At 39.8% G+C, this 27,071-nt stretch overlaps 1 protein-coding gene across 3 annotated transcripts; it reads right to left on the bottom strand.

The window, feature by feature from the left end:
• Nucleotides 1-1,542: 1,542 nt before the first annotated feature.
• On the bottom strand, nucleotides 1,543-26,968 carry LOC126367702 (integrin beta-PS). Of its 3 annotated transcripts, none has more exons than XM_050011363.1 (17): nucleotides 26,831-26,968; nucleotides 21,537-21,861; nucleotides 20,055-20,210; nucleotides 18,912-19,140; nucleotides 18,677-18,761; nucleotides 18,173-18,343; nucleotides 17,803-17,910; nucleotides 17,243-17,395; nucleotides 16,324-16,446; nucleotides 15,802-15,969; nucleotides 15,051-15,287; nucleotides 14,354-14,528; nucleotides 13,466-13,572; nucleotides 12,513-12,654; nucleotides 11,789-11,922; nucleotides 3,507-3,659; nucleotides 1,543-3,125 (listed from the first exon to the last, which is right to left on the bottom strand). In XM_050011363.1, the coding sequence occupies exons 2-17, from the start codon at nucleotides 21,832-21,834 to the stop codon at nucleotides 3,060-3,062; spliced, it is 2,505 nt and encodes an 834-aa protein (XP_049867320.1). In that variant the 5' UTR covers nucleotides 21,835-21,861; nucleotides 26,831-26,968; the 3' UTR covers nucleotides 1,543-3,059. The 3 variants fall into 3 exon arrangements, with proteins under 3 accessions (XP_049867320.1, XP_049867319.1, XP_049867322.1); XM_050011362.1 differs by lacking the exon at nucleotides 26,831-26,968 and adding an exon at nucleotides 23,420-23,912; XM_050011365.1 differs by lacking the exon at nucleotides 26,831-26,968 and adding an exon at nucleotides 23,568-23,912.
• Between the last annotated feature and the right edge of the window lie 103 nt (nucleotides 26,969-27,071).

Genomic DNA, 27,071 nt, shown 5'->3' with positions numbered 1-27,071 from the left:
AAAAAAAAGCAACCGCCTTCGCTGCCATATAGGAGGCAAAGTGCCGCGTGCCATGATAAATGGAAGAACTTATCCCCATCGTTAGGAGCGCGAAATTTATCCGCAAATCTGACGGTTATAGTGGCGGGAACTAGATTAACATACAGCCTCCATAGCAATTTTTTATCGCAATAAAGTACAGTATTCCCATGGGCGAGTTAAAAGCCTCAAGTAATAATCGGCACACACAAAAAGCTTTTCTGGGAACTTATGATGAATGGAAAGAGTGCAGAGCGATCGAATGGAAAAAATAAAAAGTAAGTTGGTATCCTTGAGATCAAGGAAAAGAAAAACATTTGCGTGGCGTACGTAGTAGGTAAGTACTTACATTTTCAACAGTAGGTAAGTACGCATAAAAATATCGCATAAGGAAGATTAGTCTAAAATGATTTATCCTTGGCGTAAGTGGTGAACAGGTAGAAGGACGTACAGAGATATAAACCATTTCCGGAAAAGGGCAAATTGAAAATGATAATTCAGAAACAACGTAAGCAGAGTTTTCATAGTAGAAAAGTGAGCCGTAGTGAACTACGCAATGTACGTAACGTGCCTCCTCCGATGTCCAGTACTAACATAATGTAGATATACTAAATGTATAGCTTGAGTTAGTGGCAGGAGAGTATACAAAGGAAATCAGCGGATCATACATTATCATCACCTCCCTAGCGTTATCCCGTTTTCACAGGGTCCGCTTACTTAACATGAAGATTTGACAGGTCCGGTTTTTTACAGAAGCGACTGCCTGTCTCCGAAACGCATTTCTCGCTGAGCACGTGATAATCATTAATGAACCAAACAAAATTCGAAAAACGATTTCGAAAATCATAGGTTTAGGCTCGTGCTGGAGTCGAACCTATGACCTTATAATGATTCAAGCGTTCTTCCAACTGGGATACCACGGCGGAAATCAGCGGATACAATAGTAGATAATATTGACGTGATGCGATGATACGCCATTGTTATACTACTACGGACGCGCGGATTCACGCACGGAAACTAATCTCACTCGGCCGGTACGTTAAGTACCGTGTAGTTTGGTTTTGGTTTACCAATACGATTGTTTAAAGCGCCTGAAAGCATTTTTGAAGGTTTTTTTGCTCTCGTGTTTACAGCTGTACTAGGAAAAGTGGAAAAATAGATATAACAATTTGAAAAAGCGAGACAATGGAATAGTACATAATGTGCGTACACGTGTTGTCATATTATTTATGTAATGCTTCTCCTTTACTCCACGTCTAAAATTCGTAAATTTATGTCCTTTCCACTTTCCGTAATGAAAACATCTTACAAACAATTTTACCTCAAAACGTACTGTGAAATAAAGTAGACCCAGTTTTTTATTTTTTGCTATAGTGTCATTATTTTTTGCTGTTTGACTCTTCGTAACTAAACTATGACTAGGAAATCGCAAATACCACACCTCAAAACAGAAAAGGTCGATTCGATGCGATCTTCGGGCATCTTCCGGGCATTAGATAAATTAGAAAAATAAAAGGTCAAATATTTAATTAGCGTTAAAATTTATTAGCTATAATTAGAGACCACGAGTGTATAAAATAAATCCCGGTATATCAAAATTAACATATTTACAATAAAAATGTCGAACATTTACGGAAGCAATGTTTCTCAAAATAAAACATACCTACCAGTACCTATATAACATAACCCTTTAGATAATCTATAAATGACAGTGAAGAATATTAACGTTTTCTGCACGAAATAACTATACATATAGGTATAAGGTAAGTTTTATTTGAGAAAGAAATGTATATATTTATAAAATTGATTATTGACAAATATTGTGTACTTGTACAGGTCATAAAAACCTTCGAAATGCATAATTTCATGTATAAAACACAAGAAACTTACACAAAAGTCATCACTTAAAACATATAGATAAAATTAAACTTATTCCGTATTAAAAATTCCATATCAAATAAATAATAAACTAGATTTATACTTTTATGTTATTATTAGTAATGGCACTAGTCGTTACTTTATTTTATATAAGGCACCAGACCACGTCGGAAGCAGTAACACCCAAAATACAACTTTATTACTATCTCATGTACTTCGGGAGTACATTATGTTGGCAGTGAAATCTTTGTAAAAATCTAAATAGTTTCAGTATACCTACTTCTTACAACTTACCAACACACAACACCAATGGTTCTTGAATATTTCTTAAAGATGCACAATTTTAGGAATATCGTTTTGTATTGTTGCTGCTTTTAGACATTAGCTCGAGTTTTTCCTTTTTAAATACGATTTAAATTTTCAGTTCATTAGACAGTTTTGAAAGAAACTTGTATAATTAGTATCGCAATTAGTTCGTACACTCCTTAGGTTTCCCTTTTTAATTCTACGACATAACTCTAATAACAAACACTAAATTGTTCTAATTCGCAGATCGGGCGTACCATAGCGTTTAATTTCGTTATTAATATGTACTTTCTGAAGTGAAGACGAACTCTGTTCACACAATAACTTTTTTTTTGATTGACAATCGAAAATATCTTTTGTAGACTAGATTCCACATTTTATTCTAAACGAAGGTGTAAAAGTGTTATTCTCCCTAATTCAGTGAGTTACGCTATGCTACGTCCGATGACACCCGTCTACACATACACATAAGTACATACGACACACACTCACATAAGTACAAAAAGCGTACAACACAGAACTATCTGAGATTAGAACCTTATTGTATTCAATACAGAATCAAAATCCGCAACATCATTATATTTTTGTGCGTATAATATTTTCCAGTAAAATTCAAAAGGCACAATTTAAGGCAGCATTTAAAATTATCAATACAAACTTTATGGAAGGCAAATCGTCTAAAGTCGAGTCGACTTAAATGTAGATACACCTACTTTTATCGTTCAGTTGAAAAATTCTACAAATTACGTAATTTTAGCAAATACTGATAGCGTTGTATAAATGCGCTGTGTCGCTACGATGACTGAAGTTCACTATCTTTCTGCGTGAGATGACACTCACAAAGTGGTGGCAGATCCTTATTTTCCAGCGTAAGTGGGGTTCTTGAATGTCGATGTCGCTTGCTTGTAAATCGGATTCTCGCCCTGTTAAATACATAAAATTCGCGTAACCAAAAATACTATTTATTTACATTCATTTAAATAATTCATTAAAAAATCAGTTCCTGACGGGGAGACATGACAAATTACTTAATGATACTCTCCTTGATTAGGGCACTGCAGGAATGTAAGATGATTCCGTGATTCCGGGAGTCAGAAGATACGTGAAATCTATTACTTAAATACTACTACTATTTACTTAAATAAATACGTAATCGTTTGGCGGTCCAAATAACACTATCACCTGGGTTGGTGTGGGCGACTACCGATCAAGACGAGAAAAAATACTTTTACAATGGTAGAAATATAAACTTAAAAAAGAATGTTAACATTTCCTATTGAAAAAATTAAGATGTTGGTACTAACCGTGTCCCACTTGGCCATCATGCGCTCCTTCTCGAAACGCGCGAACTCGCGGCGGTCGTGGATGGTGGTGACCATCTTCCACAGCATCAGTAACGCCAAGCCCACAAGCACGATCGCCGCGATCACGCCCAGCACGATGCCCAGGATGAACACCTGTAGGAACGCGCAAATATTCACTGGGTTTTCACTGAAGCGGAGCGGAGATATGCAAGAATCCACCAATCATCGCGAAGGTGAAAGCGATACAGCGTCTTCTCTCTCGCACGCTGCGATTGGTCGGTTACGCACGTGTCCCGAATTCGATAGTTCTTCCCTAGTATTATTATATTGTTATGTCTGCTTGTTTTCCTGCCAATTACGTAGGCTGTAGCCGGAGGACTCAAAAAAAACCGAAAAGATTTCTAAACTATTTAATTAAATTTAAATGTATTACAAAGTAATTAATTATTAACTTATAACTAAAGCCTATTGACTCGACCGATGTGAGTATCGAAGTGAAGCGCCGGGGTCGTCACGTAGGCCAGCAGGCACGAGGCACGAGGCGCAGCATCAGCAGTTTACTTCATATTGCGAAATTATATAGCATAGGCAAAATAATGGTGCCGTGTGCAGTGTCGTCATATGTCAGCGATTCCCTTTAGGTACTGTCGCGTAACATCTCCCCCCTTAGATCTGCAACTATTTTAAGATGTTTAATGAAAATGTTGCAGCTCTCTTCGTGGTATCTGGATGCGGGGCGCTGGTATTCTCTGGATCTTCATATGTGTGTGCTGGATCACGTCGATTATTTGGCGTCTGGGAACATCTGGCATATTTTTGATAAAGTATTATGGCGATCAGTACGACTGCACTCAACATTACTACATAGAGAGGGATTGTAGTATGGTAGAGCGATAATGTAGATAGGTTGTCCAATTGGGTAGGCGTCTGAGATATTATTTTGTCCTGAATATCGCGAAGCTCGTCCAGGTTGATGGATCCCAGAGTGATTGGAGGCTGGGTTGCCGAATTCGTCTGAATGTCAATAGGTATGTTCAGTATTTTAATAGGTTGTCCTTCCACGCGATCATTAGAGTTATAGATAGTTAACTCCGTTGTGCGTAGTGAACAGTGGTATGGGATGTTCACTAGGTAGCTTCCGTCTAAGGTTCTAAATTCATCTCGTTCACAGGTAAGCTGAACTTTCGTCGGTCGAGGGAGTACTACAACGTAATGTCGATCATCTAATTTTTCTATGGTTTCTTTCAGAAGAGTTATAGTTGTTTTGCGGCAGGAGTCGTCTAGAGTTTGATCGGTGATAAGCTTCTGGATACAGTCTGGGCCGGTCCTAATCTGTTGGTTGACCTTTTCCTTACAGAGGTACCGAGTTGATAGCTTCGGGCATTCTGCCTCTATGTACACGTAAGGTTCCCCATTGGTTGCTATTAAAGGATAAGGTGGGATAAGGACCTGCCTATTCCTATTCGGTGCTATAGGTAATTTATATAAATCGTAACTAAAATGAGATATAATAGGAACTCTAAAGACTATTACAATTTGAGTTCCGGTGTAATATGAACCAGTTTCCATTACGTCATAATATTCTCTTAGCTCTATATCTAATAACTGATCCTTATTATATAATTCCTTAAGTTTATCTAACATTTTACCTAATATATCTATGCCTAACATGGAGTGGTGCGTACTCGATGTACGTGTAAAAGCTATTATATCTTCTATCCTACGAAGTTCGTTAGATAGCTCGTCTACATTGTCACTAATTATAGTTAGGAATTGAGCGAGCTTAGCGTATTTAATCAGAGTGCTCTCTGCGTACACTCCCTTATCTAAAAGTAAATGTAACGTTTCGTTAATTTTAATCTGGTTATTAGCTATTTGAGAAATTACACTAGATTGATGAAGTATCCATTCTTTACTAAGACTGATATGATTGTTAATTTGGGATGACAATTTATCCTGATTATTTTTTAATGTATTGATAGCATCATTATATTTAAGGGCATCAGTATAATCCAAATTACCGGTAAGACTTTTAATAACGGATCCTAGGCCGTCTACAAGACCTCGTTTCTCCCTATGGGGCTCTAAGCTTGTTAGTTGGTAAGTAGCTTTATCTAGTTTTGAAATTAAGTATGTTAGTTGCACCTCATAAAGCATATAAGTATCGTTACGTAATATGTTTTTTATATTTGAAATTTGCGTTCTAACTGAAGTTATTCTATCTTCTATTTTAGTTAATTCTATATACTGCAAAAAGCTGTGGTAGTGTGTCACCAATCTCGTAGGGCCGAGTTTAAAGGGTAGGACGCCTGGGCCGTCATCCAAACTTTCAAGCCTTATCTCGTTCGCCGTTACTACGCTCAGAATCAGGGCTATCAGGAACCTGCAACAATTTGGCTGTTTTCGGTACACGTTTAAGTCTAGACTTAGCGATAGGGCCACGTTTCTTAGACGTGTATATATGTATCGGGAGATCGGCTAAGACTGTGTCTTGTGTATATCGTGGAGCTATTTTTTGTCTGCCAGCACTGGGATTCGACACGAATATCTGTTGTTGGGGTTGGTATTCCTGTTCCGGCTCGCGCGTTTTGTTACGATTTTCGATAAGGGCGGTTCGGTTACCTAAACTTGTTTCGTTGATTATGTTGTATACGGTTAACATCTGGTTTTTATGTGACAGAATATACTGTTGCATGAGATGAGCCGATATATCGATATCGAGTGGGTCTCTTGCGTCAAAATGACCGTTTATGACGTCATAGGGACGGCACTTAGTGAAACTGTGAACTGAGCTGTTATATGCTATGATGGCGTATGGCATAAGGTTAATAATAGCTTCGTTCTTATGCTGAAGGCGTAAGATACGAAGGTGTTCTAAAAGTGTTGAATGGAAGCGTTCTATACTTCCATTGTCATTGGGGGCGTTTGCAAGGGTCTTATGATGTACAATCTTATGAGTCCTGGTAAACTCAGCGAACATTTGATTAGTGAATTCTGTCCCCTGGTCGGTGATTATTGTAAGAGGTAATCCATGATGTGTGGAGAATTGGAGAAGAGCCTGTAAGACACTGAGAGCAGTACCGTCTCTTAAGTGATAGGCTTGACCGTATTTAGAGAAGACGTCTATGAAAGTAACGTACTTTTCGTTTTGTGCAGTGAACAGGTCCATATGCACTATCTCGAAGGGCTTGGTTGCCGGTGGTACAACATTGAACTGTTGTCTAATAGGATTACGGTCGTATTTCGCCTGGCCGCAAATGGTGCATTCGTTAATGAACTTGGCGATTTGATCCCTCATTTTTGGCCAAAAGTACTTCCGGGAAAGGGCCAAATAACATTCATTGATGCCTCTGTGATTAGTCTTACCGTCATGATAGTGCCTAATGATGTCCTGTTGTCTAAGGTATTCTTTGACATTTTCCAGTTCAGTTTTGGTAAGGACGAGAGACATGGCAGAATTTTTAAATTTGTCTTGTAATATGGGAACCAATTTGTACATGCCTTGTGGAGGGTTTATGAGGAGACCGGTCTTGACCTTAGGGTTAACATATTCTTTAACTGCGTTTATAAGATCGTCTTCGAGATTGGATTCTGAAAGCTGAATCGATATGCGCGTATGACTTTCGAAGGGTTTGGTTACTATAGGTCGTTTTTTAATATCTCCCACAATAGTTAAGCATAACTGTCTATGAAATTTGTTAAGAGGTTCATCTGTTATTGGAATTTCTAATATAGGGTTTTCCTGGTCAGTATGTACAGTATTGGTGTCGGAATTATTTAGGGTTGGTGGGTGGTCTGTCGGGTTGGCTACCATAGAATTCGTTTCTTCGTTATTTAATTCTATTCTTGATAAAGCATCGGCATTTGTATTACATTTTCCTTTCTTGTAAATTATAGTATAATTGTATTCGCTTAATTTTAAACGCCATCGTGTCAGTCTAGAATTGGGTTCTTTGAGATTCATAAGCCACTGTAAAGGCTTATGATCTGTGATAATTTTGAATTTTCGCCCAAAGAGATAGGGACGAAAATATTTAGTCGCCCAGACTATAGCAAGCAATTCCTTTTCAATTGTGCTATAGTTTATCTCGCTCTCGTTAAGAGTACGGGATGCGTATGAAATTGGTTTGTCTGACCCAATAGGGCCCTGAGACAGCACGGCTCCGATTGCGAAATTCGATGCGTCGGTTGTTAAAACGAATTCTCTGGTAAAGTCAGGGTACTGTAATATCGGGTCATTCGTGAGCAATCTTTTACATTTTTCAAAACAGTTAATATAGTTAGAGTCCAAAGTAATGTGCTTTCCTTTTTTAAGACAATGTGTCAGGATTTTAGTTATTCGGGAAAAATCCGGAATAAACTTCCTGTAATAACCAAGTAGTCCAAGGAATTGCTTTATTTGCTTGGTGGTTCTTGGCAAGGGGTAACTTTCGATAGCTTTAATTTTATCGGGGTTAGGTTTAATACCATCCCTACTAATGACATGACCTAGATAAGCAGTTTCCAATTTAAGGAACTCCGACTTGTCCATTTGGATCTTGAAGTTGGACTCGCGTAACCGTTGAAACACTTTCTCTAGATTGACCATGTGCTCTTGTAAGGATGTACTGAAAACGATTATGTCGTCTAGATAGACGAGACAAATTGTATTCTGTAAATCTCTCAACACATTGTCCATTACCCTTTGAAAGGTAGATGGACTATTTTTGAGGCCCATGGGCATTCTTAGAAATTCGAAATGTCCGTGTTCTACATTGAACGCCGTTTTCGGTATGTCTAATGGGTTCATTTCAACTTGGTAAAATCCACTGGCCAAGTCGAGAGTGGTGAAATACTGACAATTACCTAACTTATCTAGAACATCGGTAATGTTCGGGATAGGGTATTTGTCGTCCAGAGTTTTTTCGTTTAGTTTGCGGAAATCCACTACTAAGCGCCATTTAACTTTACCTGACGCATCCGTTTTTTTGGGAACTATCCATATTGGTGAGCTCCATGCGGAGGCGGAAGGTCGGATTATATTTTGCTCTAGCATTTTGCCTATCTGACTGCGAACCTCTTCCCTATGCACAAAAGGGTACCGGTAACTTTTTGTGTAAACCGGAATCTCGTCAGTAGTTTTGATGTTATGTTTTATTTTGTTCGTGAACGTTAAAGGCTCCCCTTCTATATAAAATATATCAGAATACCGCGAACATAGTTGGGTGAGGTTAGCCTTTTCTTCTGGATTTAAATGTTCTGTTCGTAGGCGCGATATTACGTCGCGAGCGCGTGACGTTAGCCGTTCCTCGGTGCGCTTGCACTCGATATTACAAATCTCAGCCACAGCGGGGCGATCTAATGAAAAAATTATATCGTTATTCGTTTGGTTTTCGACCTCTACGATACCACGATTATTTTTGACATTCGTAATGCATTCGTGGATCAGACAATTGCACAACATCTGTTCCTCGACGATGACATCGCCGTCCGAAGCGTTAATAGGTAATCTGATCAACTTAGAAGAATTAGCAGGTATAATATCCTCATATAAGTTTACGTTTCGCGAGTTAAATAATTTTATTTTATTTACCGTATTGCGCGTAGTGAGGGTTAATTCTTTTAGGTCGATTTTAGCTTCCCATTTAGTTAGTAAATCCAATCCAATGAGGCCATCAAAATGATCGTGAAATTTGTATATGAACAACTTGATGTCATCTTCATCATTAATTTCGGAAAAACAGGGCATTGTCAAAGAGTAGTTATTTCTACTGGTACCGTGAATGTTTGTCACTTCAAAAGGATCTATATTGAGTTGGATGTGAGAATAATATTTCTCTGCAGCATCAGGGCTAAGGAAAGATTGATTAGCCCCGGTGTCTATGAGTAATTTTAAAGGTGGGTTTAAAATTTCAATATATGGCAGTTGCCTTTGGGTCTGAAGATTCACTTCTATTTTGACTTTTTTGATGTCGTAGCCACCTGAAAATCCTGGTTATCGTCAGCTGAAGGCTGCGACTGCTCACCCTGCTCGTAAGTTACTTCGGATTGTTCTTCATATACAAAGTTCGTATTATCGTACTCATTACCGTTATGCGAATCATAAGCCGTGTAATAAGATCCCTGCTCGTAATACTCCGGCTGATAGTAGGTTGCGTAATCGTCATATGGCATACACTCGTTTACGTTTACATCGTTAGGATATATGGCGTGAAGATTAACGTCGCGGGTCTTAAAATAATTTGATGGGGGCGGATTGCCGTGTTTTGACCAATCGTGTGTGGTCGGGGGTAATACACGGGGTTGGAAGTGACTGACGCCACTCATGGGCTTCGGGCCACTGTAAGGTCTTGGGGGCAGTTTGAATACATTACTACGCGGGTTATAATTTGGCGGGGGTGCACTAAACATTTGCTGGGTGCGGGTCGGCATACGCGGTTGATTCAAGTATGGATTAAATTGCAGTTTTGGTGGGTTAAAAGCGAAGTAAGCGGGTTGATGTTGCATGACAGGAGGTTTCATGGGGTTATTAAAATTGAATGGTTTGGGTATGTATGCATTGGGCATTGGCATATTTACAGGAGGTTTGTAACTGTGTGAATTAAAATTTTGTTTCGGAAACCCTTCGCTCTTTTGTTTAAGATACAGGGCGTTTAATTCTTCCTGTACATATTCCAGTGCCTGTTCTATAGTACTAGGACGCATGCACCTTATACGAGACCCTAGCGGATCATTTAAGCCGCGCACGTATGCCTGCATTGTTAATTTCCTGTACAAGTCGCGTTTAGCTTCGATTGTGGTGGGAACGGTTTCGTGTAAGGTGACATAAGTCATGATAGTCGAGAAAAGCGTTTGACACTTAGCATAAAATTCTTGCGGGGTGAAATTCCCTTGTGTCTGGAGTGCGAGGTCGTTATAGAGGGCGGTCTCATCCCTCTGGTCAGTAAAATTATTTATAAGGACATTCTTAATCCCATACCAGTTGTCTGGAATGCCATTTGAATTAATTGTCCTGGCTGCTGGACCGGTGATTTTGTTTAAGATGCCATTCAACAAACATAGGTTACTTAAATGATTACCTGGAATTATGTAAGTTTCCACTAACTCATCACAGAGCCTAACGAACCTCGTCAACACGTTAGGGTTCCCGTCAAAATCGGGTACCAGGCGGAGGGCCTTATATATGACATCAGGATCAGCTGCCATAATGTCCTCTATACTATCTGGACTACCAGATTCAAAATCTATATTTCTAAACCTATCAATTTGCGAGACCCTAGACTGCCTATTCACAGTCCGAGGGGTTCTACTACTAGGGTGGAAAATTTTGAATTTTCCTTAGATACTAAAGGGCAAAAGGGAATAGCAACACTATGAAGAAAATTAGCGGTGCACTTACTTGAACATTTCTCTCGGTTTCTCTGAGCGGCTATCGATGTCTGGATAACTCCGGCGTGGACCTCGTGGGTGTAGAATCTCGGTGAAGACTTGATAGTCAATTAGCGACGACGACGGTTTCGATGTGAGAAAAAGTCTTTCGCGCACTAACCCGAGTATCCTACCGACTGCGCCAATTACGTAGGCTGTAGCCGGAGGACTCAAAAAAAACCGAAAAGATTTCTAAACTATTTAATTAAATTTAAATGTATTACAAAGTAATTAATTATTAACTTATAACTAAAGCCTATTGACTCGACCGATGTGAGTATCGAAGTGAAGCGCCGGGGTCGTCACGTAGGCCAGCAGGCACGAGGCACGAGGCGCAGCATCAGCAGTTTACTTCATATTGCGAAATTATATAGCATAGGCAAAATAATGGTGCCGTGTGCAGTGTCGTCATATGTCAGCGATTCCCTTTAGGTACTGTCGCGTAACATGCCTGTCGGCTGTGAACTCCCGTAACGTCGATACGCACAATTAACCTATTTGTTTGTAGTTTGATTGAAGGGAGGTCTGTGCTCAGCAGTGGGGCGTATATAGGCTGTTCATTTTTTGAGCGAATTTATGTTTGAAAAATACGTTTTGTCTTATTTGTCGTAGCTTATAAGATATATGTGATACTAAAGTACCACCTGATTACAGGATAAATCCTGTAATGATAGAAGAAAAACAATACTTATGTTGGTCGGCGCTCACGTCGTTCGTTATTGCTTCATGAACCAGTACGATTCTCGTACCTTCGCCTTCCGCTCCGTGTGTCCTTAGCTACATGGTCTATCACCACATCATAATATTAAGGTCTTTAGTTTTGCGCTTAGATCACAGATCAAATAGTCTAAATTGCTGAAATCACTTAAGTTTACCTTTCTAGGGCACTCGCGTTCCTTCTGCGCGCGCACGACCAAGTGTTGCGTCTCGTTGTACGAGTACACGAACACGTACAGGCAGTCCTCGTCGTCGTAGAAGCTGCATAGATGCTCGTTTCGGGATTCGTTCGCTGTATACAAGGAGAACAATTACTAAGACGCAAAACCGATGGCACAAACTTCTTTCGTACCTAAATATCAGTCTTCTTCTTCTATCGTGTGGGTTGTGAAGTGGATTACCAACCTCATCAACCCTGGTGTCAGGGTTACTATTGAGCCGCCAAAGGCCCCTGACATGACTCATGTAACGACTACGTACTTACATCAGTAAATAGTAACCGGGACCGACGGCTTAACGTACCTAGATGATTTTTGTGATAGGTCCCCAGCGGGATTCGAACCAGAGACCTCCGGATCGCGAGCCCAACGCTCAACCACTGGTCCACGGAGGCCGTTGTACTTGGTGATTACAGATTAAGATATTTACAGACAGATTAATTATTTGATTCGCCCGGGTTATTTATTCATTCATTTTAAAATTAACAGCGTTCAATCATCCGTCCGTTTTATTTTCGGCGGATAAGAAGATGACATATAAATTAAAACAAAATTAAATGGTGTCTACAGTATTAACGACGCCTGATTTTGTTAACCTCTGCCTACCCCGGGAGTGACTATATTGGTTCTGTTAAGTAGATCCTTATTTCGTTGTGGGTCGTACCTTCAATCTTGCCCTCCTCGACGGTGGGGAACAGCGTGCAGTTCCCGCAGTGTGGCGTGGCGTCCGGGTTAAACATGGGCCCGCGCGCGTGCACCTCGCACAACACGCAGTCCTTGAACTCCTGGCAGCGCCCGGGACACGTCTGTCCAGGGGGTAGATAACCATTATAATCAACCCACAGATAGATAGATAGATAGATAAAATACTTTATTGAGCACAATGGACACAAAATACAGAGATAAGGACAGCATATACAGAAAAGCACAACAGGCGGCCTTATTGCTCATGCAGTAATTTCTTCCAGGCAACCTTTGGTTACAGGAAAATTTTGTACAAGTATAATAATAGCGGGTTAGTGCATTCTAACAAAATAAATAATTAAAAGAACAACCTACACGAGGTTAGTCAGAAAGCAGATTTTACGAGAAACAGTAACAAAATCTCGATAGACCTAGGGGCTTAGAAAGTGAACAGTAAATATGTTGATTTTAACAATCTCAAATTCCTCATTCTATTTCGAACGTGTCGTAGAAGTCACAACAATGAAGAATGTACTTACAAGATCTTTTTTACATTTTAAAAAAACCCAAGTGTCAATACGGAATACGTACTATCTATCTTCTTAGAGCGTTATCCTCATGATATTAACGAAGTGAAAAATGACTAGCTCAATATTAATAAATAATATAGAGAAAGAAAACACAAACTTAAATAATATTAAAAAAAACCTTATTTATACAGTTTTACCGTTGCGATGCGTCTAAATCAACAAACCTAGGCAACGGGGGTTGCCAGATCTGACGCCAACATATCCGTCCTTCACAGTTTAGTATCCGTCCTTCACAGTACACACCTCCGTTTTTCACAGGGTCCACTTACCTTACCCTAAAGATTTGACAGGTCCGGTTTTTTACACGATTTATAAAACGGTATAAAAAGCATAATGAACTCACGGGGCACTTCTCGCAGAATTTTCCGGAGTAATGTCTCTCGTCGTCCACATTGCACACGCACTGGCCGCACACACACTTTCCGTTACCGCTGCATATCTCGCCATTTTCTGAAGTAAAATAACACTAAATGTATTTTATTCTAAGTAGCGACGCGATGTGCTAATGAAATAGGTTTATTTATCAATGGAGTCAACTGACTCAATTTCCGCGTCGCGCGCTATGTGTTGACAGCATGTTACTGCTGCTGTTAGACATATATTGTTATCTGGAAAAGCAATGGTGTGTCAGGATCGTAATCTGTGGTCTCTGTCTAACCCCAACGGGAAATAGGCGTGATATTACGTATATATGCAAAAGCCCTCTTTTCGTTTTTCTTTCACGCAACAACGGTTGACAGTCTCCATACAAAATGTTTTGACTTCCATGTAAGTCCCACATATTACTCCAACCTTTGCTAAGCTACCCGGCATCCAAGTGGAGCACCCGCCCTTAGTGAGTACTTGGTCGTTTTTAGTGACCCATGTGTAATTATGTAATATGTCATAATGAAATGTCCCAAATCAGGGCACTATTATTTATTGTTTATATTAATTATACACACATGTGTTAACATTAGAAGATCACTGTGTTTACATACGCATCGCGTAGACTAGCTATATATAATGAAGAGAGTAGGCACTGACAGACGAGCACAGACAATAAACGAGCTCTAGGCTGCGTTCACTACTGACACCATGTATGGCCTGTATGGGTCACGGACGTATAGAGCTAGTCCGTCGTGACCCGTATATAGATCACTGGGCCAAATAGCCGTCATTTTCCATTAGAGACACGGTGAAGAAGGCTAGAAAAAAAGTATTCTAACAAAAAGCTTTTTTTCTAACATACCAGGCGACCGACACGGCGTGGTGTCCTTGAGGCACTGGCAGGCGGGCCCGGTGTACTCGGGCCTGCAACTACACTTGCCGCAGACGCACTCGCCGTGGTCAGGACCGGAGCACAGCAGCCCCTTGTTCATGTCGCACGTGAAGTTGTCGCACTCGCAGAAAGGACCCGAGATCACCTGGGTAATGTGTTCACTTTAGTTTTGTATAGTTTCCACTGAGACTTTTGGACGCGATACAGTTTAAAAATTCAATCAAAAAGGGTTATTGACTCGTTATAGATATCTTATTATATTTGATAATATTTTTAAATTTGACAATTAAAGGACTCGAAACGTACAGCCAACTGAGGGACGCTATGTTGTCCATACAATAAATTACATATCATTTCAAAAAATTCTGAAAAAATACTTTCGGAGCAAATATTTTTTTCAGTTTTTTATAACGATCGAAAACAAAAACCTGCAGCCTGCTTTTACTGTTTGGTTGACACGGAAAGCCATTTAAGTAATTTGTAACAATAATTAAAAATAAATTAAATGGCGTTTATAAAATTTCCGGCTAGTATTTAACAAGCTATAAAGAGTTTATATTTTTTTACATATTTTTAAATTTAATATTTTATGGCTCAGTAATAACCAGGATTGATGAGGTTGGTATTCCACCTCACAACACACACGATAAGAAAAAGATGTCTCTACCTTGGAGAGATCTTCCATTTTGTGGCATTCGCAGACGCCGCATATGCAGGTACCACGGTTGGAGCAGAGCGGGCCGGAGCTGGCGTTGGTGGGGCGGCAGCCGCGTTCTTGTTCGATGGAGACTCCGCCGTGCGCCGAGCACTCGCACGCCTTACCGAAGCGCCCGGGGTTGCACACGCAAACACCGCACGCTGAGATACCCTGCCCGTTACAGACTAAGGGACTGTCGTTGTAAGCCTGGAAATTATATGAAGAATTTATTTTCATACATTGATAAGCATATTACGAATTAAATGCATAAACCTCGTATAACAAATAAACTACCAATTTCTGTAAAAGTGTCCGCGGTAAATCTTGTCATCAGCGACGGCGTTTAACGACACTGTACAACCGATATTGCACTTTATTTGAACAGCCATAACATCTTAATTTGAGGGAATTAACTTATACAATCTACATACGCACTTACAACATAGTTCGGACGCTTTTTTAGAAAAACTCCTTAGCAAATGTGCATTGTGCACACACCATTAAAATAGCCAGAACAGGGGGATACAAAATCTAAAAAAAGCAATATTGCTATTTGACATTGCGCACTTAATTTTATGTCAAATTTCAATATAGCTTTTTTAGATTAATTGTTTCGATACGGCTTTTTTTACATCCGCCTGTTGCTTCTTTTGCACTTGGGTATACTATTTTCTGTCTTGCTGTTATTCTAAGCTATTTTTGGAGGTTGTCATGTACTAACGTGGTGCCCAGGGTGTTCACAGGGGCAGTCGCAGATCATCTCGAGTTCGACGGTCATATTCTCCGAGACGCCGACGGGCGAGATCTCGAAGATCTGCTTCCACTGGCGCGGGTCCTTCGGGCACTCCTTCAGAGTTATCTCCGCTGTGAACTCTACTACATCGCCGACCTGAGGATAGAGGTAGAGTATAATTTTCTTATTATATTTTTTTAGAACTATATTTTAGCATGGTAATAGGAAAATCAGAAGATTTCTTGAAAAGTCGCTTTGTTCTATACTGGGTTTTTCAGGTCTGCCGGAAACACGGACATTTTAACCGACTTCGAAAACGGAGGAGGTTCTATGTTCAACTGTAAAGATTCGCAATGCATCATTAAATAGCTTCTCGAGGCTTAAATAAACTTTGTAAGATTGTATACGGTAGATAATGTTAGAGTCAAAACTAAAATGTGAAATTCAAAGCGAATATATAAGCAACACCAGTTGCACAAATTATGTATATGTGGGTATTGACGTGTTTACCTTGAGTCCATCGCACTTGTTGGTCTGCATGATGCTGTCCTTGGGCCCGAGACAGGATGAGTAATACACTATTTGCACGGCGTCGCTGGCTGTATCTTTCATTTCCACTGTTGACGTAATTTTCTGCAATAAAAAGGCAATGCCACTTAGCAGATTCGCAGCCATTACTGAGTGCTGAATCACCAAGCTCTTGCTTGACCCTCTTTAATAAATTGTTATAATATTTTGGGACGAATCATCACTTTGTCAAGAGTGTGAGTCAGTTTTTAATCTAGTTTAACTTTAATTTCGTCATGTTCTGTACTACACTTCTATAACATAAATAGCCTATTCAACCCGCTGCTGGGCACAGGCCTGCAATCAATCGGAGGGGTTATGAAGCATACTCCACCACGCTGGTCCAGTGCGGTTTGGTAGTTCCACACTTATGACAAATATTTGGCTACTTCTCAGGTTGCACCGAACCTAACAGAGAGTTGATATTGTAAGTCTTTTGTGGGGATTTATTTCTTGTTGTTTGGCAATATTACACTAAAGACAAAATTATTATGTTAAAAAGAACCAAATGAAAAAAATATTCTGTTAAAAAGTTACTGTCGCATGCCGGCTTCATGCTAGAGAACGAATTACAATTAGGTAGTATCCTAAGTCAAAATAAAGACAGATCTAAACTGATGAAAACCATTTCCTTTTTTACAATTAAGCTATATAAAAAAAATAATCAAGAATAACTAAATAAGTCCGACACATTATCATGTTTTTCTATGACGTCACAGTGTCAATTCGTGTTTTGACGTTTAGTAAAAAGTAACTGATTTGAATAGTTGGAAACTAGCCTGTTGTCCATACTCCTTTCAGTTGATAAGGGGACGCCTAGTAGGACCTGGAAGGCGAAGGTGAATAATATAGGTATGTGTACATTGTACTGGTCGCGCACGAGGTCGACGACGTTGCCGGAGTCGTTGCTGAGTATCCCGCTGGAGGAGCCCTCGATGTGCTTGCTCAGCTGCTCGTACACGCTGATCTGCTCCGCCGTCACCGCGAAGATCACATTGATCGCATTCTTCTTTACCTGCACGTTAGACACTTGCGTTGAGTATAAGGAATAAACTTCAAATTAAACATGACTTAACATATGCTCACTATATCCCAATAAGGGCAGTCAAAGGTACATCCATCGCAAGATCAATTAAGTACCCACACCTCACCGAGCTTTCTGTTAGACCAACGTGATAGGTGTTGAGCCGTATCGCCGTCTATATTGGTCGAGCTAACTGTGTCAGTGAAAACTGCGCTTAAGTCCGGTACTGGGGTTCGAACGGGCGCTTCCCGAACACAGTGACTCGAACTAAAGTGTTGTAATTAAAAAAAACGCATGCAAAGTCTGCTCGATTTTATAAAAGCGTTTCGTTCAAAAATTATTATAAAGTCATAGTCATAAGTCAGTTAGGGATAATATAATGGAAAAGCTTAACGAACCTTGAGATTGATCTGCGAGATGCTAGGGTAGTCCTGTATGGTGGAGTGTGTGTACGAGTTGTCCTGCATGTGGCACTCGCCGTCGTTGGGTTGTACGATGCCGCCGAGCTGTACGGAAAATATTTTACCAATTACAAAATTAAATACATCTATGGGAAATATCAGCAGGGTCTCACGATCCGAAGGCCCCGGGTCGAATCCCGGTGGCGACTTATTGAAGCATAGTCGTTACATAAGCCATGTCAGGGGCTCCCTTTGGCGGCTTAATAATAAACCTGACAACCTTTGGCGAGGTCGGTTGTCAACCTTACAAACCACACGAAGGAAGAAGACTAGATGGCGGCGATTAAGTGCTCCAATGTCGTCGTACCTTGCCGTCTCCAGCGTAGTGGAAACCCGCGTCTGTGGAGAAAACGAGCAGCCGGCGCGCCTTGTCCCGCCAGCCGATCTCGGAGCGACACACCACCGCCTGCATGATGGCGTCGAACCCGCCCTCCGGCGCGTCCAAGTTGCCTGATACGTCTGCACGCGCTACTGCTTCCTGATCGAGGGAAAAGGGAACATTATTTCTGCACATTTTCTTTTGTCACTCGATCTTTTCAGACTCGACATTTTTTTTTTGACGTGACTTATTGTAACTTTGCCGCAGATGGCATTAACTACTTGGCCGGAGCTTCAGATTCGACAGTACGTCATTCTTTATTAAGACATAATGTCGTAATGAAAATGTCGCCAATCTGCTAAGGAAAACTCCAAAATTTGTAGATTCCATCATGACAGGATTAAGAACACAATGTTTATGCAATACAGTTCTTCCCAATATGCACCGATAAATCTAACCGTTTACATTAGAAGGACTCTTATGAGTACTCACATTGAAAAAGTCAGTGTCCATGCTTAGAGACATTTGATTCCGGAAACCATATGGGGCTGCACAACCCTCACACGGGGAAATGAGACTGAAACAAAAAGTTTGACAGTTAGATAAAAGTTTGATAATAGTGCCCATACCATGCGGACAGGGAAAAAAGTATTGTGTCGACGTTGCTGTTTCCGAGCATTCCTAAAATACAATGATTTAATAAGTCCTAATTCTCAAAAATACTCACTTCTTAGGCACAGTAGACACGTATGGCATGACGAGTTTGTCGACGAAGGATCCGAAACCGATCCTGAAGTTAGAGGTGATATTCTTCATAGTGCTAGAGAGTAACGTGCCGAGAGTACTGAGCTTCTCCTTGTCGTTCTGCATAGACCTGCTAAGGTCCATGAGGTAGTACAGGTCTACTGGGTAGTCCTGTGCTTGGGAGTACGCGAACGTTAGCTTGTGCATTTCGTCTGGAAAAAAATAAAAATGTTTTGTAAAATTTACCTTTGACTGATTTATCTTTCTATAGGTACCTACGTCAAATAAATGTTCTTTAGTTGGAGAAAGTTACAAAGGAGAACACAGTAAATAAAACTGCATTTTCGAAAAGATTTGCAGCGTTGAAGCCGCGATAGGGTATGTAACATATTCCTTCTATTTATGTATAGGAGTCTTCACTTTAGAAGGCAAACTAAAACGCTGATTATGGAATATTATTATTCCAAAGATACCTACATATTAATATCCACACCATTACGTAATTAGCAAGTTAGTGCACACAGATGCGATAACAGATGCGTTGCTATATTGGCAAAATAAATTGCGTTGGTGATAACGTTAATTATACTAGAAAACGTGGTAATTAAGGAACAATTTTGAATTTAAATGCACGTTAAAGTTTGCCTATTGCAAATGGTTTATCATACGTTACATAAAGAAACAAGTAGTCACATGTAGGATAATTTGCAGCCTGTTTATGATACGAATTTTAGAATTCGTAGCCCAAAAAATGAATCAATGAATGAGTAGCCCATCACAGGTATATCCTGTTGGAGTTGACACTATATTTCAACGCGCAATACACACCAAAGCCAGCGACATGCCGACTCTATGAAAAGAATCTTGTCAGCAACATGCGCCCGTCGATATTTTGGCGACATGTCGCGAATTGCGTAATCTGCGTGCTCCGTTGCCCGGCGGATCTTAGTTTTCCGACTTGCAGTGAGTGAAAATGCCAACAAGGCCGCCGACAAAAGCCGGCGGCTCGGCGGGTTTAGTGTGTAATGCGCTTAACAACATATCCAAGACAATAAGCAGCTGAGCGGATTCCATGTTTCTATCTGTACTCTCAATCCAATAGTTCAATAGGTATTTAGCAACTTACTCATCCTGAGCTTCATCTGCACCTTCTGCGGTTTGATCTGCACGAGGTTGTCGCCGGCGCCGGCCGCTCCCCCACCGCCGCCGTACGCGCCTGCGCCGTAACTACCTGCACTACTACTCGAAGACTCCTCGTACGAGATTCCCATTCGGCTCTTTGCTGCAACAACAAATCTTTACGTAGATTTTTGCTCAACCACTACTATAGGCGGTGATACGGCTCACCACCTTTCACGTTGGTCTAACACAAAGCTTAGTTCATCTTGCAATGGATGTACATTTGACTACCCCAATTGGGATATAGTCGTGAGTTTATATTATGTTATTTTAGTTGAAAATGTGAGTGAAGAATTACGGAATCGATACCTAGGTATTGAAATAGGGTATTGGCTATAATTCCTGCGTATCGATTTTTAAAATAAGTAAGTTGAACTCAAATGTATTTTCTCCAAACCAAACAGACGAGAATATAAATAACAAAAGCGGAAAAGGAAAAAGAACGCCTTTAGCCAAGAAAACAACTGTAAAGAAACCTAAAACTACTCACTCCACACTAGTTTCACACACCACTTTCTCTCCTACATTACATAAAATAAAAACACGTCATCATGGCCCATATTGGTTTAGATTAGCTGAAACGTTACTGTATCATTGACAGGATGTGTACAATCTATACCCAAGAATATGTAAGTAGGTAACTACTTCTCCTACGATGGCGTCAATTGAACGTGCTTGTAAATAGAGCACTATAGTAAAACATTTACAATCATTCGCTTTGTTTAATGCAGAATGCTTTAACTCGTGATCAATTCTGCCTACTGTGTAGTGTGGTATAGGTGCCTATTTCAATTGACAGATTACATTTACCCACGGCAAAATATATAAAATGTATGATAATTATCATGTTTTTGTCTGTGCTGAAACAGACTACAGCTGAAGCTTACAATTACGTTTACAAAACAAAAAACCTACAATTGACAATTGACTGACATCTTCTCTCGTGTGGGTTATGAGGTGAATGACCGACCACAGCAACCCTTATGTCAGGGGTACTGAGACGCCAGAGGCCCCTGACATAGCATATAACCACTATTACGTACTTAGTACTCAGTAAGTGGTAACCGGCACCAACGGCTTAACGGGCCTTCCGAAGCACGGAATCATCTTACTTTTCGGACAATGAGGTGCATTGTCTTGGCCGAACTAGGGACAGTTTCACAAGGTGATTTTTTGAACCCAGGGCCTGCGGATCGTGAACCCAATGCTTCAATCACGGCCCACGGAGGCCATTACTGACTAATAACATGCGATGAAACACACCTGCATTTTATTTACAATCGATAGAGTACTATCGTTAATATAAACCGTTGAATCACTCCCTGACAAAAAGGGGCGGTGGCTGACTATTCTATCAGGTTAGGAAAGGGACTCCAGATATATGTATGCTGGAACAAAGAATACTGTAGGTAAACCTTAAACAACTCACCTCTACTCAGCTCTCTGTTGTAGAGAGGGTCTATAGAGCGTCGGCTGTCTGGGTTGAAGATGTAGGCCTCGTCACATTTGCCGACGACGTCCTGGCCTTCCATGGCGGGGTTGAAGCACCGCGGGCCGTTGAAGTCCGCAGCGAAGCACCAAGCACAGCTTGGGGTGCGGATGCAGTCGCTGCAGGTCACCTTGCTCGAGCAAGGGTTCTGGGCAAGCAACTGTTCCGCCCTCTGACCCTGACACAGGGCGAATGTGCTTGCGCATAGAAACAGCGCTATCGTTCGATGCGTCAACATTTTTGGTTCGTGTGTTCAGATCGATTTCTGTAACAAAGAATGAAATAGGTTTCTTGCTAGCCGATATTGTCCCACTGCTGGGCAAAGACTTCCATTTCATCTCTCCACAATCTGGTGAACTATAAGTTTACTATACTTATTTACAGAGACGCAACCTACTTAAAGTAAAAGTAGTTATTTAAGCAAAGTAAGGAGGGTTTGCAATAGTAATTTGCACCCATTATTCTAAAATTGGTTTACTTAACCCCAACGCAGTGTTTTCGCGGTTAGTGGAGCAAGACGTAAATAAAGTTACCCAGTGACAAGCGTCAGTGTAGACAACACTGTCGTTAAACGTAGTAAATATCATCATTATGATGTTTGATGTAAGGCTTTATGAAATAAACTCAGTAAAAAAACAACGATTTTTTTTTATATAATTACATACTAGATTATGTAACTTTAATTTAATGATAATATATAATTCAATGGTACCGCGCGTTATTTCGTGAGATTGTCTGTTTCTCCTTCCCTCATAATTATAACGACCTAAACACACAAAAACTTGGATTTTCGATTGATTTCATTTCTTAATCTATGCTGTTTGGATTATATTAAATGTCACTTTCTCCGAGGTATGTTAATCGTGATGTTAGGCCCATGTGTCGCGGTATAGAGCGGCACATGGGCAGCACCTGTGGGCGGCGGTGAGATAGAAAGGGCGCCGCCCACGCGCGCGATCGAGGTCGCCTGGTGGGTTCTCGGGGAAACAGATCGGAACACCGTCTCCGTTGCCTATTCTTTAATGAGCGTAAACATACTTGTGACGTGACAATATTATTTAAAAAAAATATATCATTTTTTCTAACGTTGATAATAGTTTTGAGAAATGCGAAAGTCGCGGATTACCTACCTACCTACGTAACTGCAACTAGCAACTATTATCGATCTATTTATTCTGGGTTCTTCGTATTTATATCGTACACATCTATATACGTATACATAATACAAAATATTGATTCTTAATTGGTATTTATAGTCAAATGTAAAACGAAAAATTGTAGTACATCTTGGCTTGGCGCATATCGACATTAGGAATTGTAACTAGTCAGCTGGAAACTTACAAGTTGTAACAGACAATAGTACGTGTACATTACTGCTATTGTTACACTAATATGTTACGAGAGTGTAAACACAGGGAGAAAACGTGAGACAATGAGATCATACAGTTATCACTACCTAGTTAACTAACATCTCTAACATATGTGGAAGCAGGGATAATTCAATGTTTTCTGAAGGATTCAAAATAAGGAAGAAAGAATAGATAGAAAGTGAAAATATGGACATAATTTTATTATATTTCTATGATGAACATGGAGATCTTCTCGGGCATGAGCGTGTTAAGGATGTAATAATGTCATAATTCAATATTCAAAACCAATATAGGTAAGATTGACATTACAAATATGGAAATGTTAATATAAGCATCCAATCGTACATTACATTCATCATGTTTTATTGACTTGAACATAACAAATGCATCTATTTTAGGACTTCAGAAGTGGAATAAACTATTTATAGAACGTTGTTGAGTGATATGGCTTACCAAAGTGTAAAATGTTTCTTTGAAACAATACACCAACCTATTACACCTCGGGCACTGTCACATCACGTAGGGCACTTTACTCCACTTAGAACTCATATCCTTTTTGTCTTCTAATTCGCAACGCTTATCACAGCCAGTTGATTCACACCTCGCTCAGTCACAGGTGATGAAGTCACTGTTTATTTCAATGTTTTTTCCTTCTGCCACCTTAGTTTGATTATCTGCCTACACGTCTTGTGAATACATACACTATAAGCGGTGTTCAAACTGATATTAAACGACTTTCTCGTTAAACAGAGTCGAACATACACCAAGGAACACTAACGAGCTCGATTGACTGTATCAACAAAGGTCTCGCTGACGTAACGATAAGGAGGTCGGCCAGCACTAGGTATTTTCTCCGCGAATTTCTCGAGCCGGTTTCGATAATTTGGTTTTGGAGCGAATGCAGCGCGCGACCTGCGCCCGCGCCGGATACACGCGTGACTAATTGTACAGAAAATAACTTGCGCTCCGTTCCGTCAGCGGTGAGACAGCGGCGCCGTCACCGCGCCTTCTCTGAACTGATACTCAGTCAATATTCGTAAGAACATACATCAAAACATTGACTGTCCCAGAATACAGTGACCTTCGTCGATTAACCATACCTATTTGGGTCAACAGAATTAAGACTTCAACAAAAGGTTCAATGTGACAAACAATCTAACTTTTATACGTTAAAACTGGACACATCGACAAACCGTCAAGCTTACAGGCACCTGAAAAGCTGCTCTTACTGTGTAACAAGGACCATGATAAGTAGAGTCTAATGGATAATGAATGAAGACAAAATTATGGTATAACTACGTCAGGTCAGCGTCTGAAACGGGCTACTATAATATCGTAACGTAGTCTGGTAATTAAAAAAACTCTATATTAAAGGCCGTTCGACACAAAAACCGGTGTTCTGTAGGTCGCACGGATTACGTCATTGATCACGATGATTCAAACTATGCTATCGCAAGCATTCCTTGCTTATACAATCGGTTGCTGGCCATAGTAGTATGTAAATTGATCGTTCACTATACAAGCTACCTACCAGCTGCAGGTTTGGTTGTGGTGTGGGGACAGGGACATAGATTTTATATCAATGAATGACAACGCCTACTGTTTAAATAATCAAACGCTCGCTATAACTAAACGATTGGAAATACTAGGGTAATAATAATAACAAAACATTATATTGGTCATTGACGAATTGCAAATTAATTATGTAGCCGAACGTATCTATTGAACACCTGAAATGAGGATATACCTATAGAGGATACTGAAACTTACAAATGCTCGTTAAAGTATAATAGAGTATCGATTGCCGCGCGTTCATTATTTTATTTTTAGTAACCCGTCGCATTGATAAAAAGTACTATAATATGTATAGGTAGGTAAAGTATTATTACGACTGATGATTATACAAAATCGATTTGGTCATTGACGAATGTAGCGTAGTGACTCAAACATAATCATAAGCGACAATCGGCGACACTCTAGCTGTAAATCCTATACGCGGAAAAGCTAATCAATAGTGGCTGACCACGGCCGACCACCCAGGAAAAAAAGATAACAGCACCGCTGTCTGTGTCCTTTCGCAGCCTTCGGCCAGTTTCCTATAGCGGCGATAACGGTCGGTGTCTGGGGGTGGCAGGTCGACGACCCCACAGGCGGGCGACCGGGCGCGCCGCCGACTGCGAGCACACCCTATAACTGCAATGCATACATCTGTCTGCAGACATCACTTCAGTATAGCCACAGCTGTTTATGACAGGTCTACTGGGGAAGATTTTATCGACGGTGTTAGTTTTATATTTCTATGACAGGAAGTGATTGTGCAAGCTCTTTACGATCATTTTCTTTAACTATGTACCTATTGGTGGATAGATTATGACTTTGATGGAAAAAAGATTTCATCACATAATCCTCATGTCATTATAGGTATTCCTGATTAATACATACTATCTGCACATAACATAACAAATACTTTATTGCACACACTGGAAATACAAAACAAAAGAAAAATAGAAATAGTACAATAGGCAGTGCACTTCCTTCATATTACCTACTTCAATCATTATCTCTATCTCTAAATTATGAGTAAAAAAATATATAATTATATGAAACAAACAGTGTGAGGAATTTCTTTGTTACACCATTTGGAGCTCTTATTATTATTTATTACCTACCCACAGACATATATCACGCAGTTCCTATTGGGATGGGCAGAGCCAAACATACCTAATCAGATGACTTTCAAGCACACGGCCACAGATCAACCATATGGTGTTGGCTTATCAGCCATATAGATGATCATCCATATCACACTCCCACAATGTTAAAGGGGACATGACATGGAAACATTAAAGATTAAACTGCAAAAAAAAAATATCTAAAAGAGGCATTTTAGTTTGTTTCATTTACAGCCTTTCATCATTACTCTGCAAAGCCTTTGAAAACTACAGGAGGCTTCTGGAAGGAGTAGTACAACAGCATGCATAATATGTAGGTCAATTTAGAATCAAAATGTGGAAAACTGAACCCACTGACTCAGCATTGTCCTATTTACAACATTTATAAAATCTAATTGTAACAAATAATGTAATGATAAATTTCAAAATTATATTTTCAATTAGACCTGGCTTAGGTAGGTACCCCTTAGTAGGTAGGTAGGCCTTTAATGAATCACTATCAAAGTTTTAGGGGGAGTAGGCCTGTATGTACACCAGTAGATTGCTCACAAAATAGATCAAATTAAAATATTCCAAATGAATGTAGGAAGTCAGAACCTTACTCCTGTTTCTTGCTGATAATTAAAGTCTAACAAGTTTTGTAAGTTGTTGCATTTATATTGAATAAATAAATGAGAAGAGAGGCTATTTGCCTTATCGAAAAAACATATACGGAATAAGGTTCCTTAATTGCTTAACATTTGGGTACCTACTTACTTATCCTTTACTGTAACCTAACTGTGGGAACAGTTTGGCAAAACTAACAGAATAATAAACAAACAAAAATGTTTTATTGAAATAATATTTAGTTCCTTGATTTCATATATTGGTAGCCAGAATATAAATGATTTATATTATGCATTAGTACTTAATATTTACTGGAATTGGGATAAAATAAACAATAATTGATAATGTTACAAACATTATAACAAGTGGCAGACACAATCTAGAACAAACAGTGAAATTGTGTTAAATGTGATTTAAAAGGGAAGCGTAGATGTTATACGTTACTGCATTTAAACGAAGGAACATAATAATATATCCCAAAATTATATCAGAACTGCTGGCTTCAAAACCAGGTCGCCTCGGCCGTGGGCTGAACACCATTTCGAAACTGGCTTTTCCATAAATGGTAAACAATCAAATCACTTACCAGTCTTTTATTTTTCTAAATTTTCAGGCAAAATTATAACAATTTCTAATAATCCATGTCAGGCTGATGAATAAAACCACAAAATCAAAACATATAAATAAAAATTACGCGATTACTCACTCGCGTTTCTTTTTTTTATTAAAAGCGCATTTTATTTCTACAGTAGGCAGCTTACAAAATTGATAGAAAAAAATAGCGCTATGAAGTTTCGTATCTCTTTTCTCTTTCTACTTTATTGATT

This window comes from Pectinophora gossypiella, chromosome 6 (genome assembly GCF_024362695.1).
Source record: "Pectinophora gossypiella chromosome 6, ilPecGoss1.1, whole genome shotgun sequence".
NCBI lineage: Eukaryota > Metazoa > Arthropoda > Insecta > Lepidoptera > Gelechiidae > Pectinophora > Pectinophora gossypiella.
Note: the sequence above shows the minus strand (reverse complement) of the source record. Positions and strands in the feature narration are given on the sequence as shown.

Coding starts and splice junctions, on each gene's coding strand:
- LOC126367702 (XM_050011363.1), bottom strand. CDS start 21,834: ATGTTGACGCATCGAACGATAGCGCTGTTTCTATGCGCAAGCACATTC. Junction 18,762..18,911: donor GTGTCTACTGTGCCTAAGAA/GTGAGTATTTTT, acceptor TTTTTGTTTCAG/TCTCATTTCCCCGTGTGAGG. Junction 3,660..11,788: donor AACGCGAGTGCCCTAGAAAG/GTAAACTTAAGT, acceptor GCGTTCCTACAG/GTGTTCATCCTGGGCATCGT.